The 17,072-nt window shown below is 50.0% G+C and overlaps 1 protein-coding gene across 2 annotated transcripts; it reads left to right on the top strand.

The window, feature by feature from the left end:
- The first annotated feature begins 1,883 nt into the window (after positions 1 to 1,883).
- On the top strand, positions 1,884 to 17,072 carry rnf145a (ring finger protein 145a). 2 transcript variants are annotated; one of them, XM_049029287.1, is made up of 12 exons: positions 1,884 to 2,065; positions 2,649 to 2,806; positions 3,814 to 5,390; positions 8,939 to 9,059; positions 9,792 to 9,882; positions 10,559 to 10,760; positions 10,951 to 11,624; positions 11,935 to 12,075; positions 12,150 to 12,332; positions 12,674 to 12,821; positions 14,522 to 14,878; positions 15,409 to 17,072. In XM_049029287.1, exons 7-12 carry the CDS (start codon positions 11,293 to 11,295, stop codon positions 15,943 to 15,945), a joined length of 1,698 nt encoding a protein of 565 aa, XP_048885244.1. In that variant the 5' UTR covers positions 1,884 to 2,065; positions 2,649 to 2,806; positions 3,814 to 5,390; positions 8,939 to 9,059; positions 9,792 to 9,882; positions 10,559 to 10,760; positions 10,951 to 11,292; the 3' UTR covers positions 15,946 to 17,072. The 2 variants fall into 2 exon arrangements, with proteins under 2 accessions (XP_048885244.1, XP_048885245.1); XM_049029288.1 differs by lacking the exons at positions 1,884 to 2,065; positions 2,649 to 2,806; positions 3,814 to 5,390; ... (1 more) ...; positions 9,792 to 9,882; positions 10,559 to 10,760 and having other exon boundaries at positions 11,494 to 11,685.

The following is a 17,072-nucleotide window of genomic DNA, read 5'->3' as shown; positions in this document are numbered from 1 at the left end:
GGGCAGCGGGGAGTGGAAGAAGGCTGTGGAGAGGGCCCCCCCCCCCACCTGCCAGGAAGCCGACCCCCACACCCAACCGAAGACCAAACCCCCAAAGCCACCATTGTCGCATGGACCATCCCAGAGACCCTGGAACACCCACCGGGACCCCAACCCAAGGCAACACGGCCCAGGCCCCCACCTGGCCCACTACCACCGGAGGGGGCCGCCTCCCCCCGCTGGGACCACCCACAACACCCCCAAGACCACCCCACTCCCCACACTGCATGGGCCCAGAGAAGGTATCAAAGGGGTCCCGTGACCCCTTTGGTCTTAAAATCCTAAATTTAATTTATCCATCAAACCAGGTATTACAAAGACTATACGTTGGAGTTGATGAACATTGTATTTTCTGTAAGTGAGTCTTTTTGTCACCTATTTTACCATTGCATGTTTGTCTATTTATTTCTCTTGGAAGTTGAACATTTATTTAATGTGTTTTATAGTAAAAAAAATTGGAAAAGAAGGATATTATTTTCTTTTATGGAAATTGAAAGTAATAGGTACGGAAGTCTGTAGAGGACATGCATAAACTTTTTTTTTCTTTTCGTGATCTCAACATAACCAAAGTCATTACCTTATTTCTTATTTTTTATTTATATACAGTCTTCCATAAATAGGAAATTTATATTGAACCTTTTTATTTTACAAGGGAAATATTTTATTCAAAATTGTAAATGGGCAAAGAAGGATCCAGGGATCCTGGACTTTAACATAGAAATGGGTCTTTAATTCCAAACCTCGCAAGATTAACAATAAGAAAGCTGCCAAGACACTGGATACATATACAGCCGTGAACTTACCTGCTTTTGTTAAGTTTGTTCAAATGAGAACATTTGCCAGTATGTTGGCTGAATTTTTAATAAAGAAGGAAATGATAGATAGATAGATAGATAGATAGATAGATAGATAGATAGATAGATAGATAGATAGATAGATAGATAAATAGATAGAGCGAAACAAACAATAAAACGTCTAATCCAAAGTTTACACACGCGCGTGTTTCAAAAAGGCTGATGTCAAAAAACTTAGATGAATTACTGTACTATATTTGAGACATTATTGCCCTCTGCTGGAGGAATATTGAATCAAACGTGAACCAAGAACTAAATCTGAATTTACCAGATTTTACCAGGCACCTAGCACTAAATACTGTTTAATAATGTGTATCATCAATTACTTTAAATTATCAGCTCTTCTGTGACTGTAATTATTTATTTATTTATTTTGTTTGGTGACCTGGAAAAGGTTAGGTCTGGTAGGTGTTAGACTCTAATAAAAGGTTTAAGTTTTGTAACTTTGCTTCTCACCGTAACCTTAGCCATAGGCAAGTGTACCCTTTAAAGTACAGAAATAGACTCTGAGGAACATGTCAGTATCATTGATTACATTAATGCTGCTTATAAAAAAAAACTAAAAATGCCAAAAGGCTTGTGTTTTGTTTGGTTACTTATGGTTAAGGTTATTGCTGGGTAGAGGTTAAGGTCGTTATGTTGGGATTAGCTTTATATAAAAATGGAGACTCCCATAAAGATATGAATATGTGGACCGTCTGTCTGTGTGTGTGTGTGTGTGTGTGTGTGTGTGTGTGTGTGTGTGTGTGTGTGTGTGAGAGAGAGAGAGAGAGAGAGAGAGAGAGAGAGAGAGAGAGAGAGTTTAAATTTTCCATGATTCGTTAATAATTTCCATATACATCTGTCGTGGCGATTTCATCTTTTAATGCCACTTTACAGACTGTTGTCTTTTTCAGGATTTTTCAGGCTATAGACTTGCGTGTGGTTACACTTGAGGACAAGTGAGAAGGGGAGGGGTGGCACCGGCGCACATGCTCAGTGCGGGGCGGCCTGGTCATGGCCGCTGGCCGGCCCGGGGGGAGGTAGCGCAAGTACTCCGTCTCCGCGGCGCAAGTCGCGATAAAAACCGATACCGTTAATCTGCTGTCGCTTCGGCTAAAATGACTGTTTTCCGACCGGACAAGCTCCTTGAAAGCAAAACAGGCGGAGTAAAGTGAATCCTAACCACGCAGGTAGGCTTGCGCATCATTTTATTTGAAATATTCACTTATTTGTCATTTATATTTCAATTGTAAAGGGAGAGGCGACCCTAGCAGATCTGGCTGTGGATGCCGGCAGGTGCAGGAGCGGCTGGTGTATGTGGGCGGGGGGGGGGGGACCGATACGCCATATTACAGTTATAGGTATATTTCCTTCGGTCAGTATTTTTTTAAGCATCAGTCTGATCGTTGTCCAGTACTAAAGTACAAATGGTCAAGCCGCTTATACACCTGGTTAATTAAAAGTGATGTGGATGCGAGTCCTGTTCGTGTACTCCCGGATAACTAGCGTCACTTTGTCCTGTGAGTTTTTTTATTATTTCGGTACATGTGTTAGTTGTGCTCCTGTCTGGTAGATGTGTTTCCTGCATGATGACGGTCGCCGTAAGTCATGCTTCGCGCCGGACCGGCTTTTTGCCACGTTTATTTTCGCAGTAATGTCACCGCTTGGGTTTGCCGCCAGCCGCCGCCTGTTTGTGCGGTTTATGCTGCAGATCTGTAACCGAGGACCGGGACGGGTTATGCGCTGGTTACATGTTATCGCCATTCCTCACAGGACAGAGCCGACCAGACGAAGCCCGGACCCGATCTGCCCGCTCCTGTCACTGTGACAGCGAGTGTCGGACCCACGCTGCGGCTGTCTGCGCGCGCTGGGCTGCGGGATTCTGCGGTTACCTTCATGCCAGTCGTTTAAAAATTCATTCGGACTGAAAGGTAGCCGACAGGCGAGTTGCCGATAATAGCATTTTCTCTCTGATTGTTCACATCGACAAATAAGTAACTAAGAAAAAGAGAATAATTCGAGTTTTTACGTTTTTATACGCGTGCAGGAAGGCTTACACGTGAACTCCAGAAAATTACCTGTAACCAGCAACGGGAGTTACAGAAAAAGACTGCAAAACCGTAATTAACGCTAAAGGCTCTCAATTATGCTGTTAAGATTAGCCTTTGATGCAAGTTTTACCGGATATTTCAGAGGTTACGGATTGACTAATTACTTCTTGTACATTGATGTTGCGTGCGTATTTATACTTAAATTCACAGGTTACATAACTTTCTGTAGGTCCGTTGCGATTGTGGGAATTGTTTTGTTTCCAAACAGCTGCATTTGAAAAGCAAATGTGACTTTAAATACATTTTCCAAACATTTTCCCTCTTCTTGAAGCCCCTGCAAAGTGTAAGATTTAGAAGGACATCTGTTGTACTGTATTTTGAAGGCACAGAGAATGTAAGTTGTTTGGACTGTGTTAAGACGTGTTTGTAAACAGCTGGTTGTATCCCAGAGTAAGGTAGCACACGTGGAGTGCATTGTGGGTAAAATTCTGAAAGCGAGAAGTCAAGTCTGTCCAAAGTCAGGTTCTCCCCACCACCACCCCTTTGCGGTGTCATAGTCAGGGTCCCCTTAAACACTGGCCTGTATGTTCCTGCAGGTTGGGCTGCTCTGGTGTCTGTGTCTCTCCTCTTTTGGCTGTTGCCCCTGCATGCCCCCCTTTCATTTCCTTCCTTTGTTTCCAGCTGACTTTTCTAAACAGCCTCATTCTCTCTCTCTCTCTCTCTCTCTCTCTCTCTCTCTCTCTCTCTAACACACACACACCAGCAGGGGTGTCCACGCCACCTCTGCACCTGTTTTCTGAAAACGCTTTGCCCCGCCTATCCCATCTCCACCCCCCCCCCCCCGTCTCCCTCCTGGGGTGCTCCCCTCCCCCTGCCCGACCCGAAAGTGCTGAGACAGTCTGGTGAGTCCTCGTTCCCCACCTCCCGCCATCTCAGTGCCATTGGTGTGGCCATGGTGCAGAAGGAGAAGCTGGAGGCAGTGCTGAACGTCGGCTTGCGTCTGCCCAGCATGGTGCTTCTCGAGGTGCTGTACCGCTGCGACGTCAGCTCCCTCTTCCAGTACAGGTAACTGCTTCTGTACCTGCACTACATGGGTGAGGGTCTGCCACACTCTGGCCTGTGCACTCACCCCTCGCTCTCGGGGAATCGGCGGATACGTGTTTTCCTCAAAAGGTAATACTAATGGCACCCGCTTCAGGGGCAAGACGTTGCCTTTACCGGACTCTCGTTTTTGGAAAGACATTGGCTGATTAGTATCTAACGAGGACGTGCACAAATGAGAGTTGAATAGCCCTGCTTGAGTGATTGTGTCAGACCAGTACACACTGTTATTAGCTGTAATTTCTTTAAATCTGATTTCTACATTCCTTTTTAGGCTCATTAAAGGTATGTTCTATGGCTGTTGCCCCTCAGGAGTATTTGTTTAATATCTGAAAGAATCTGTTTTCTGGGCCAGTCTGTTTGACCTTAGTGGGGTATAGTGCTGATGTGGTCCTGGAGCTCTGCATACTCTTGTACTGTAAGCTAGGTATCGCTGGGGAGCAATGGCACCCTTCTCTCCCCTTAATCATCCTGCATGTTCCTGATTCTGATCTGGCTTTGATGAGACCTCACATCTGTTCTCAGACAGATGTTGCTTGGCGGAGCGGACAGGCTACGTAGCATTTGGTTGGTGTCCACTGGCTGTGACTGACTCAAACTTCCATTTCACACATGTACTTTTCATACTGCTTAAAGCCAGGCTCCTTGCGCAGTGGCCCAGAGGGTGGTCTCTGAGCAGTCCCACAGAGCTGCTGTGGGAGGCGGCGCAGCTGGGGTCCGCGAGCATGTTCTAGTCTGCTCGATCACTGCCCTTGTCTGTCTTCCAGGGGACCTTGTACTTTCATGGCAGTGGCATCTTGCATCCCGCTCTTCAAAGCAGCCTCCCAGTGCTGGATGGTATTTCTGTAGCTCCATACTGTAGTGCCTGTATGGGTGCAGCAGGGGGCAGTAGGGAGGGCATTTTTGCAGCACCTGGCTGAATGGGCTGCTTTTGAGGGTGTGACTGCATGGGTCAATGAAATTAGGGGTTTATCCGTGATGCATACTAGGCTTGCAACAGTTCTACAAAAAAGCAGAACCCTGATGCATACTAGGCATGCAACAGTTCTCCAAAAATAGCAGAACCCTGTGCACAGGTGGCGCACGGTCTCTCGTGTTGGTGTCTCACGGTTACCCTCTCATGTTGGCATCCCACGGTCGCCCTGTTGCTCAGGTGTCCCGCAGTCACCCTGTACGTAGACTTCCATAGTGCCTGGTATGCTTTGAACATAGAGTTTTGGTGCATTTCTCTGCCTAGTGAGCTGCTCTCCCTACCTGTGCAACATCCCTCCAACTTCGCGGTGATGGAAATGGTCCCCCTGTGGTCAGAATCGGGTTATGGCTCAGGCACATGTTCCTGACGTGCTGTGGTCCTGTCTAAAAGGTGACCTCGTTATTTTAGGTCGAATGTTTCCTATTCAGGCTGCTCTAAGTAAATATTTGCCTTCCATTGTGCCTTTCATCTGTTATTTTTGTGTGAGGGTTAATTATAATTATGGCCCAGAGGGTTGCATTGTGTCCTCACTTCTGCAGGGTTATGGGCTCAAATCCCTCCCAGGTCTGTGTGGATAGAGTTTACTTGTAGTTTGGTGGATAGCCATCTCTCTGTTGCCTCTGTGTGTGTGTGTGTGTGTGTGTGTGTGTGTGTGTGTGTGTGTGTACCCTCCCGTTAACTTGCATCTCACCCAGAGTGTTGGTTATTTTATCCCCCGTGCTACAGACTGGGGACCCACCCCCCACTAAATAAGTGTTTAGGAAGATGAATAGCCGGACATGTTATCGGCCACACAGGGCATTCAGAGAAGCACAGTTTAATGTGATAGGCGAGAATAGAACCAGCAGTAGGGATGTGACTGTCTGCTGAAATAAATATTCAAGAGATTTTTTTTCAGCCCAGGGGTTAAGTATTCTGTCCCAGCCGGGGAGTGGGTCGATGTACGCTGAAGATAAGCACTCATCACGGTGCAAAACCAGGTCGATGGAATTGAAGTTAGGGCACGCTGTTGTGCCAGATTGATGGGCCCTTTAATCCCACGGCTTCCTGCCCTCAAACAGGTCGATTGGTAAATTTATCTGTTCTGATGTCGAAGGTTGTCGAAGGGCGGGGTCAGCGGGATGGGAATGTCTGGTCCGCGTGTAATGCCTCACCCTCCAGAAGGATCTCTGCCCGCTTGTGGTGTGATGGTTTCCCCGTTTGACCTGCTGCTTGCTGACCGGAGGTCATGGTTTGTGGGCGAGTAACGGCATGAGTTTCTCTGCCATCGGGGGGCCCTTCTGTCCTTGGCGGGCTTGTCTGCCCTTGGGGCAGCTGATGAGAGCCCTCTTTGCTTTACAAGAGGGCATTTGACTGTGACAGCAACTACAAGCTGAAAGGGGAACCGGATTCATTCAAAAACGCTTTCTGCTCTGGTCACTGAACACGGTCGCCGATTGGCGGCATCGACCCAAACAGTCAGTTCAGAGCCGTGGATCAAGGTTTTCCGGTTTCTATATGGTACTTTATGACCCCTTCACCTGCACAGACCATCTTTTGTTTTATAACAAGTGAGGTTGTCTTGCCCTGTGAGGGTGACCCTCTCCCCCAGTCACAGTGCCCCCCTCATCTCTCCCCTCTTGTCTGATAGTGGCTTAAATCATGCCATCAAAATCCTGAAAGATCGTCGATCCGTAAGACTGATCGAGCACTCACTGACATAACAAATGCCCTCTCCACCCTTCTGAGGGCATTGGAGTAACTGGGGGTGGGGGGGGGGTTGCTGTGATGAGCAGTTCATGCTGTTTATTGCCCCCCTGTGGCTCTGTGGTTAAATATTGCAGGGGAACTATGGTACAGTGTGGAGCTGCACTTTGGTTTAGCATGAGCTAGAGGCGGAGTGGGTGAAGGGCATGGAGGGCAAACGTACCAACTCCCCGTGGCACTGCTCTGTGACTGTCCTATGCTCTCACAGACATACAAATCCCCCCGTGGCAACGCTCTGTGACTGTCCTATGCTCTCACAGACATACAAACCCCCCCATGGCACTGCTCTGTGAGTGTCCTATGCTTTCACAGACATACAAACCCCCCGTGGCACTGCTCTGTGACTGTCCTATGCTCTCACAGACATACAAACCCCCGTGGCACTGCTCTGTGACTGTCCTGTGCTCTCACAGACATACAAACCCCCGTGGCACTGCTCTGTGACTGTCCTATGCCCTCACAGACATACAAACCCCCGTGGCACTGCTCTGTGACTGTCCTATGCCCTCACAGACATACAACCCCCCCCCCCCCGTGGCACTGCTCTGTGACTGTCCTATGCTCTCACAGACAACCAACCCCCCCATGGCACTGCTCTGTGACTGTCCTATGCTCTCACAGACATACAAACCCCCCCCGTGGCACTGCTCTGTGACTGTCCTATGCTCTCACAGACATACAAACCCCCCCGTGGCACTGTTCTGTGACTGTCCTATGCTCTCACAGACATACATACCCCCCCGTGGCACTGCTCTGTGACTGTCCTGTGCTCTCAGACATATCAGCTGCCTGTGACACTGCTCTGTGACTGTCCTGTGCCCTCACAGACATAGAGAAAGTCTATTCTGGGGTACTGGAGAGGAGGGTGAGATCGATAGTAGAATCTCGAATTCAGGAGGAACAATGCAGTTTTCGTCCTGGCCGTGGAACAATGGATCAGCTTTATACCCTAGCGAGGGTACTGGAGGGAGCCTGGGAGTTGACCTGTCCAATCTGCATGGTTTTGTTGACTTGGAAAAGGCTCACGACCGGGTTCCCCGAGGTGCTCTGTGGGGGGTGCTTCAGGAGTATGGGGTTCGGGGTCCACGATTCGGTCCCTGTATGAACAGAGCAGAAGCTTTGTCCGCATTGCCGGCAATAAGTCGGATGTGTTTCCAGGGCGGGTCGGTTTTCGCCAGGGCTGCCCTCTGTCATCGGTCCTGTTTATAATGTTTATGGACAGGATTTCTAGGCGCAGTCAGGCTGTTGAGGGTGTGCAGTTTGGTGGCCTCAGGATTGTGTCGCTGCTTTTTACGGATGACGTGGTCTTGCTGGCTTCATCTGCTGGGGACTTCCGGCGTGCTCTGGTGTGGTTCACAGCCGAGTGTGAAGCGGCAGGGATGAGGATTAGCACCTCCATATCCGAGACCATGGTTCTCAGCCAGAAACGGGTGGGTTGCCCTCTTTAGATCAGGGAGGAGGCACTGCCTCAAGTGGAGGAGTTCAAGTTTCATTCACGAGCGATGGTCGAAGAGATCGAGAGCTGGACAGACGGATCGGAGCGGCGTCTGCAGATTTGCAGCCACTTAATCGGTTCGTCGTGGCCAAAAACGAACTGAGCCAAGCTCTGGATCTATTGGTCCATCTTCATCCCTACCCTCATCTATGGTCATGAGCTGTGAGTAGTGACTGAAAGAATGAGATCATGGATACAGGCGGCCTAAATGAGGTTTCTCCGCAGGGTGTCTGGGCTCTCCCTTAGAGAGTGAGAAGTTCGGATATCCGGGAAAGTCTCCGAGTAGAACTGCTGCTTCTCCACGTGGAGAGGAGCCAGTTGAGGTGGTTTGGACACCTGGTGAGGATGCCTCCTGGGCGGCTACCCGGAGAGGTTTTCCGTACACGTCCTACAGGGAGGAGGCCCCGGGGCAGACCCAGGACGCACTGGAGGGTTTATATCTCTCAGCTAGCCTGGGAACACCTCGGCACCCCCCCGCAGGGCTGGTAGAGGTGGCTGGGGAAAGGAAGGTCTGGCTATCCCTCCTGCGGGGGTAGCTACCCCCACGACCCGAACCCCAGACAAACGGATGGATGGATGGATGGATGGATGGATGGATGGATGGATGGACAATGTTCAGTGTGAATGAAATGGGCAGCTTTGTGAAACTTCTTCCCATTGTTTTTTTTTTGCATTTACAGTAGTGCATTATTTACAGTGTGTCATGCAGGATACATCCTTAGCGTGGTTCTGCTCACGCTGCCACGGCAGTGCCTGGTGCGGCTCTACCTGTACATCCTCACTGCTCTGCTACTGTTCGCCGCCCACCAGATCTCCAGGTGAGGACAGGGATAGGGGTGGGACTGGGGGGATGGATGGATGGATGGGTACTTTATTGATTCCGACAGAAATGTCAGATAGCCAGACCTCAGCTCTGCCCAGAAGCATGCCACTTGGTGCAGACATACCTGTGAGATGACTGACCCCCTGCTGCCTCCCCGGCAGGTGGCCGTTTAGCTGCCGATTTAAGAGGTGCCTCTGTTTCCAGCCCCCCCTCTCCCCAGTGTCGCTGAGCACACAGCCAAAAGATACTCAAATTAAAACCTCTCAAGTGTGTAAAAGCCATTACGGGGGACTCCTGACTTATCTGCCGGGACGTGCCAGTGTGGGCGGAGCAGCGGGTGGAGTACGACAGATGGTCTGGGGGGAAACAGCCCTCCTGCTTCATCTTTATTTAGCCCCTTCACCGGAGGGCAGAGCTGAAACACGGGTCTCAGTTCTGCGCTAAATTTGGAGCTAATCAGCCTGACAATGGGGTGAGGGATGCAGTCTATCCCACGGACACTTTGCTTTACTTTACTTTATAAATCACGCAGACTAGGCTGTAAGTGTCCAGCAGTGTTTAGTCTCTCGTGAAAAACTAACGAGCTGACATTTTATTGGGTTCTGTCCCTCACGGCGAATTCCCTCAGTAACGTGGAATCGTGGCGAGCTTTCTGCCGTCACGGGGAATGTCGTGTGTCTCGCTTTGGAGAGGGGCTCCCAGCAGACCCGTCTTTTTGTCCTTGCAGGGATTATGTCCGCAGCGAGCTGGATTCTGGCTGCTGGGCCCGCTGTACCTGGAGCCTCTGTCTATGCATCACTTCACCACGGCCCCCGTGTGTAAGCTGAGCCGGGCTGGAGGGTGGGGTCTTCCCACGTCACTGCGAGCGGCACGCGCTCTGCTCATCGCCCTTCCCCAACACGGCTGCAGGATTTATGCGTCCGTGGCCATTGGGCCTCTCTGCCAAACCGCTGGCCTGTCACCCAGCCAGTGACGGTTAAGGTCACGCGGCCGGCAATAAAGGTGCCGCTCAGGCGAATTTTCTGAGTGGGAGCACTTTGGGGGTCATGCTGACACTGCCTGTGAAATCAGAGTGACTATGGCCCTCGGCAGTCCCATAATGCATCCTGCTTCCGTGGTCCAGTCAGCGCTGGCTTCAGAATCAGACAGACACAAGAACATCATTCTGGGCAGCATTCAGGATAACAAAACACAGTCTCATCCATCCATCCATCCATCCATCCATCCATGGGGGGAGACTTCATTTTTATTACATTTATTTTTATAATGGCAGTGTGTTGGTGAGGCGCCTGCAGCTCTGGAGGTTTCAGTGGCCATACCATGTTTTTCAGTCTGCCTTCCCCAGGCCAGGGTACCTAGGGGTGACCTGCGTCATGGCGCGTCACATCCGCTGACTTAACTGGCCGCTCCCAGACTTTGCGTGCCCCCCCCCCCCCCCCCCCCCCCGCCCAGCACACCGCCTGCCCCCATCACCCGGTGTTCATGTTCCACCAGCAGGACCACCGGTGCAGTCAGGCTCCTCCCATGGACCGGTGGACCCCTGGCTTCCTGCTTCCCCGCCCTGCTGGGCCCCAGCCGGCTTACTGAGGGAGGCGACACTTGAAACTGATGGGTTTGTTAAGGGATCAAGACCCCATTGAATAAAATTGCATGCTGGGTCGGGCGAGGGCTCTACTCCCGTCTTTGTGTGTGACGGGTACAGTGATCCTTAAGTGTGTCAAGTTTAGAATGATCCATGCTTCTGTGTATCCTCCCTCCCTGAGTTATTGTCTCTGACATCCATTGAGAATGTCTTTGTCAGCTTTGATGTGTCTGGTAGGCAGGAGAGTGGACTTGACTGACATCGATTAAGAATGCCTGTGCCGTCTTTGCTGTGCATGTGACAGGCCAGCTGGTGGTCTGCGCACTGTGTTCCTGTGTCATGCAGACCAAGCGTATTTGGCTCTTCTCCGCTCACCTGCTCCCCCTGGTGGCTCGCCTGTGCCTGTTCCCGCTGGAGGCCATTGTCTTCGTCAATCAATTTGCCATGATCTTCACAGGCCTGGAGGTGCTCTACTTCTTAGCTTCCAACTTATTGGTTCCCTACTACCTGGCCAAGACAGCATATAGTGAGCTGATACAGGTACAAATCCGAGTAGCCTGGTTTTGCTGCTGCTAGCTGGTGGCGCTCAGCGACCTCCGCTCCTCTCTCTGACAGCTGAAGGTGGCCGGCTTCTTCATACAAGTGTATGTTGTTTTTCGATGAGACGTTCTCCAGTTACCATTCGGGCGTGACTGGGTGCGTGTCACCAGCAGGGTCTGCCGTTTCATGTCAGTCACATTCACTCTGCTCTTACTCTCATTGTTGCACATTCTCCACCCTCTTCCTGCATCGCTTCATCAAGGTGGTGGAGGTGTACGGCCTTGTAGCACTGGGGATGTCCCTCTGGAACCAGCTGGTCCTGCCGGTGCTTTTCATGTGCTTCTGGCTGGTGCTGTTCACCTTGCAGATCTGCACAAACTTCAGCTCCCGCAACCAGCCCACCTCACGCGAGAGGCTGCTATTCCTCTCCCTCACCAGGTGGGGCTGCCGCATGGAGGAATTTCCGAACCATCTAAATTATAACCATAGGTGTCCCTGTGTATGTATAATCTTGGTAGTTTGGTAGCAGATTAACTCTAAATGGGGGATTTGTGGGGGACTGATGCCTGTTGGTAAACTTTCATTTCTGGATTGTTGTTTATTGGAAAGTATATGACATTTTCATATGCAAGTTTTTTTGTGCTACTCATCATAATGGCTGTGTCTTTTCCTGATGTCAGTGTCCATTGCGGTGGTCCTCTCGTCTGTGTCTCCATCTTCTCTGACTCTGAATGTGTCTCTCTGGCAGCATTGCGGAATGCTGCAGTACTCCCTACTCCCTCCTGGGCCTGGTCTTCACCATGTCCTTTGCGGCCCTGGGTGTCCTCACCCTCTGCAAGTTCTACCTGCAGGGTTGCTGTGCCTTCATAAATGACAACACCACGCACCGGTGAGCAGCATGTGGGTGAATCGCCGTCCCATTGAGGTGTCTGTGCGTGTGTGTGACTCCATTCTGCATGCCAGGGGTATGACCGAGGGCGTCACCCTGCTGATACTGGCCATGCAGACAGGCCTGATCGAGTTGCAGGTCATCCACCGGGCCTTCCTTCTCAGCATCATCCTCTTCATCATGGTGGCATCCATCCTGCAATCCATGCTGGAGATCGCCGACCCAATCGTGCTGGCGCTGGGGGCCTCCCGGAACAAGTAAGGGGCATGTGCCCACTTCCAGGGTCACACTAGTGCTGGCCAGAACGACATTTCATGAACCATGTGCTGTATTTTCTGTCCCCACTAGATGGTGCTCTTGGTTTAGTTTTGGCCATGCTCTGAGCCCTTTTTCGAACTAAGAGCGTCATCTAGTGCAGTCAGAAAATGGCTCATGAAGTGTCGCTTGGGGCATCACTAGGTCTGACCCCTGGAAACTTACTGGAATGTGTCAGACTGATTTTATGGCTTGGTCAAGTGAACTTGGGTACTTATGATTCCTTCACCTGGGCCAGAGCTTCCCTGTGTGGTGTCAGAGCCTCTGCCTGCTGAGCTTGCAGGAGTCTCTGGAAGCACTTCCGGGCGGTCAGCCTCTGCCTCTTCCTGCTGGTCCTCCCGGCCTACATGGCCTACATGATCTGCCAGTTCTTCCACATGGACTTCTGGCTTCTCATCATCATCTCGTCCAGCATCCTCACCTCGCTGCAGGTGACCGACTCACTCACTCATGTTCACTGGCTAAGCTGACGATGGACCGCAGAGGCTCATTTCGCCCAGCTGGGTAACTTGCTGATTTTCTTACTTGGCAGTTCACCGCCTCATTTTTGTGTTTCCTTGACCACTGCATCCGTGATGCCTACAGTTAATGAAACGTAGGTTTGTCATGGACAACCAACTGACAGATGTTGTCATTCACATCATATTTTGTTTAGTTATTCACAAGAAACTTACGATTAACGGGCACGTTAACGGGGGGGGGGGGGGGGGGGCGGGTCGTAGCGAAGGAGAAGTAACTTCTACTGCGCTGTCATGATTGCTCGATTAAACTCAAACTTTTCCTGTTCGATTGCTCTGCAATATGGTGGAAGGAAAAGCATGCAGGATAGGTGGATTGGTGACTCTAAATTGGCCCTGTAGTTGTATGAGAGTGTGCGCCCCATGGTGTGTTGGTGCCCACCCAGGGTTGGTTCCCGCCCGTGCCCATTGTTCCCAGGATAGGCTCCTGTGCCCTCTGCCTCCCCAGTTGGCATTAAGCAGTTTCAGAAAATAGATATAACAGCAATAATATTAAAAATATTAATAATGTCATAATAATGATTTGATACTTGTATGGTGCTTCTTGCAGAGGAAAAATCTAGTTGTTTGGCTACAGTGCATTTTGTCTCTCTGTATGTGTAATTACTTTTTTTATTATTATTTTAATCACATATTAAATATTTATACATCCCTGATCCTGGATTATTGATGTATGCCTAGCTATAGTGATGGCCCAAAATTAAACATTTCCCTATGTGTGCAATGCAGTCTGATCCGTCCATCTGTCTGTTCATCCCTCCATCTGCCCATGATCCATCTTCTAGCCATTTCTCCTGGTCAGGGTTGTGGGGACTACAAAGATACATTTTTTTTTCAAAATGCAACACAGCTGTTAAGTCCGCGTTTAAACATGTCAACAGTCAGAGTAACAAAGCGTGTTTAATGAATTAATGAGTAAGTACAGTCTCTGCGTGGCTTTGGGATAACAAAGCCTGTTTAATGAATTAATGAGTAAGTACAGTCTCTGCGTGGCTTTAGGATAACAAAGTGTGTTAATGGATTAATCAGTAAGCACAGTCTCGGTTTGACTTTCGCTTAACAAAGCATGTTTAATGAATTACTGAGAGTGCAGTCTCCATGTGGCTTTGCCTTCACAAATCATGTTTAATGAATTAATGAGAAAGTACAGTCCCTGCGTGGCTTTGGGCACTGAGTCCTCTCCCCACCGGAACATGGCATCCTGCTGCTACGTGGTGGCATGAAAACCTTTGGCAGATTTATGGCACATTTATTAATATTTGGATGTTTTTTTCTTTCGCCAATATTTTTTTTTTGTCTATTACTGACCTCTAGTGGATAAATGGTGCCACTGTGGGGAAATCTTCTTGATGTAATTGAGAAATCAGTGCTCACCATTTTAACTTGACATGTTCAGCATCTGTGACAGTAGTTGGTGATAAACATGATTTTTTTTTTTGTGCAAGTTTGTCTCACATTTTGTTGACTCCATATTAATCTAACAATTCACATTAAAAATAATTTAAAAGGAAGATGTTTTAAAAAATACCTGCTTCTGGAAGGAAGCTTCTGGTAAATAAGATCAGAGCCCCCTGCTGGTGACAGTGGATCACAATGGCCCTGCACCCCTACAGGTGCTGGGGACCCTGTTCGTCTATGTGTTGTTCATGGTGGAGGATTTCCGCACGGAGCCCGTGGAGAACATGGACGACGTCATCTACTGCGTGAACGGCACCTACCGGCTGCTGGAGTTCCTGGTGGCCCTGTTTGTCGTAGCCTGCGGCGTCTCCGAGACGGTCTTGCGCGAGTGGACCGTCATGGGCTCCACCATCATCTTCGTCCACTCCTACTGCAACGTGTGGCTGCGCGCGCAGCTGGGCTGGCAGAGCTTCCGGCTGCGCAGAGATGCTGTCAGCAGGATCAGGAGCATGCCCGTCGCCACCAGCGAGCAGCTGGAGCAGCACAGCGACATCTGTGCCATCTGCTACCAGGTGGGGGCGCCCCAGAGAGACGGGGCATTTGGCTCCTGTTGGGTGTGTAGATCAAGCTGGGCCTGGCGACTTTAGGCTACATTGAACGGCTGCTTTGCTGCTTTTGTTGCTTGAGTCTGAATTTAGCGGCCGCATCCTACTTCGGCTCCATTCAGAGACCGAACGTGTCACGCCAGTCCCCGTTTGAAGGCTCCTTTAAATGCAGACTGGGAATGCAGAGTTGTGGAGGATGCACCCGATTGGTCCTTCTCAGCCCAACATATCCCAGGATTCATTGTGCGGACCGTGAAAGGACGCAGCCCAAAAAGGTTACGCAGACCACGTTCTTCAAAGGATGCAGCCCCCAAATTCGAACACAGCCGTTTAGTCTGCTTGCACCCCCCCCCCCCCCCCCCCGGTGGTCACTAATTGCAGAACCGCAGTTGATTGCAGTATGTGGGTCTGATGGTCAGCATGAATTGCGCACAAGTTATGTCATCATACTGAAGGCCATGGGGCTTGTAAATAAGGTCTTTCGGTCTCCTTCCTAGGAAATGACATCTGCCATCATCACCCCCTGCAGCCATGTCTTCCATGCGGGCTGCCTGAAGAAGTGGCTGTATGTGCAGGAGACCTGCCCACTTTGCCACAATCAGCTCAAGGGGCTGCCCCCGCCTCCAGTGGCCCAGGGCACCCCACAAGGTCCGCCTCTGCCACCAGCCAGTCACAGCCTGTTGGAGGCAGGAATCCCTGACGCAGAGGTCTGCTCTCCTGACGTAGCAGAGTGTACAGCTCGAAGAAGCACGGGTTGCCCTGACCCCGACATGCTGACAGAGCAGACTGCTCCCAGCTGTGCAGAGGTTCCTCTCCTCATGCCCTGGGTCTCCTGCGCGAATCTCCACTCTGCCCAACCACACAGAGAGGGGAGTGGGAGGGAGCCGAGCCCGCTACCCACAGGAGGCCGGGGGGAGGTGCGTAGTGGACTCTCCCTGCAAAGCAGCCCCCTTGCTGTGCCAGACCAACCTATATCCCCCGGCAGTCTGGCTGTCACACTCGCTGCAGAGCAGGAAGATAGCAGGCTGAAATGAAGGACCAGGCCTCAGTGGGTTACATGCACTCTCCCGTGTCACCATGCCTGTTGGCGATCTCCCCGCCCCGGCCTGCCAGCCTCCCTTCATGCCTGGGCATCCGTGTGCCCTCTGACCCACAGCAACTGCTGATTAGTTACTGCCTGTTCACAGCCTTCCCCTCATTTCTGGGGCCTTCATATTAACATTTCATGCACCCTTGTTATATTAACTGCCCACCTTGTTATATCAACACAATTGATGACTGTCTGACTGTCTCTGATAAAGAAGGGTAGGAGAGATCATTAAACACCTGACTGGATGTGATGGAGTGACCTTAACTGAGTGGAGATAGCACTTGTTGTACTAAAAGCTTTAATCGCGCTTTGGCTAAGCCCACCGTCACTGACTCATGATGGCTGTTTGATTTCCTCCTGGCTCGTGTTAGACATGATGCTGCGATTGCACTAATGTAGTCAAAGCAATGCTCCTAGCAATGTCTTGTCACGGACCAAATAATTTTGGTTTCTGTGCAGAAAACTGGGGAAAAAATGCATGCATCTCCTACAATAATTATGTTATGATGAGAAAGGTCACCTAACAGGTGCCTTTGGGGTCAGTTTGAGCACATGGTAGGGGTGAGAGAGATGTATGCACATATGCAAAGGTATTTTTGGTATTTTGCTGTGGTGATGCTTTGCCGGCTCACGTGAAGTGGGCAGCAGCTTCTGTGAACACTTTGGCGCCCTCTATAGATCAAAGTGGGAAAAGCTCCTGGCTACGGATTGAGATTTTGGCAAAAGCAAAATAGCAAGACTATTAACTGGCACCAGTACATGGGATTTATTGCATTTCTGTGAATGTATATAATGCACACAAATCGGCAAATGCTTCCGCGGAAAACGGAACGTCTGACGTATGAACGTCACTCGTATGCTCATGCGTCTTTGTGTGTTTTACATAGAGAACTTGTCTGGAGGGTATAGAAGCCCTAAACCAAACTTCTTTTTTATTATAAAAACCAGAAACATGAGCTACTGTCCCACGAATGCTGGCTTCTGCTCGTACTGTGATGTAGTGACCTGTTAGGGAATGAACCCAAGGTCACATTTTTATTTTATAAAACTGAATGTTGCAGTAACTGGAAA

This window comes from Brienomyrus brachyistius, chromosome 10 (genome assembly GCF_023856365.1).
Source record: "Brienomyrus brachyistius isolate T26 chromosome 10, BBRACH_0.4, whole genome shotgun sequence".
Taxonomy (NCBI): Eukaryota; Metazoa; Chordata; class Actinopteri; order Osteoglossiformes; family Mormyridae; genus Brienomyrus; species Brienomyrus brachyistius.
This window is presented reverse-complemented; position numbering and strand designations above follow the sequence as displayed.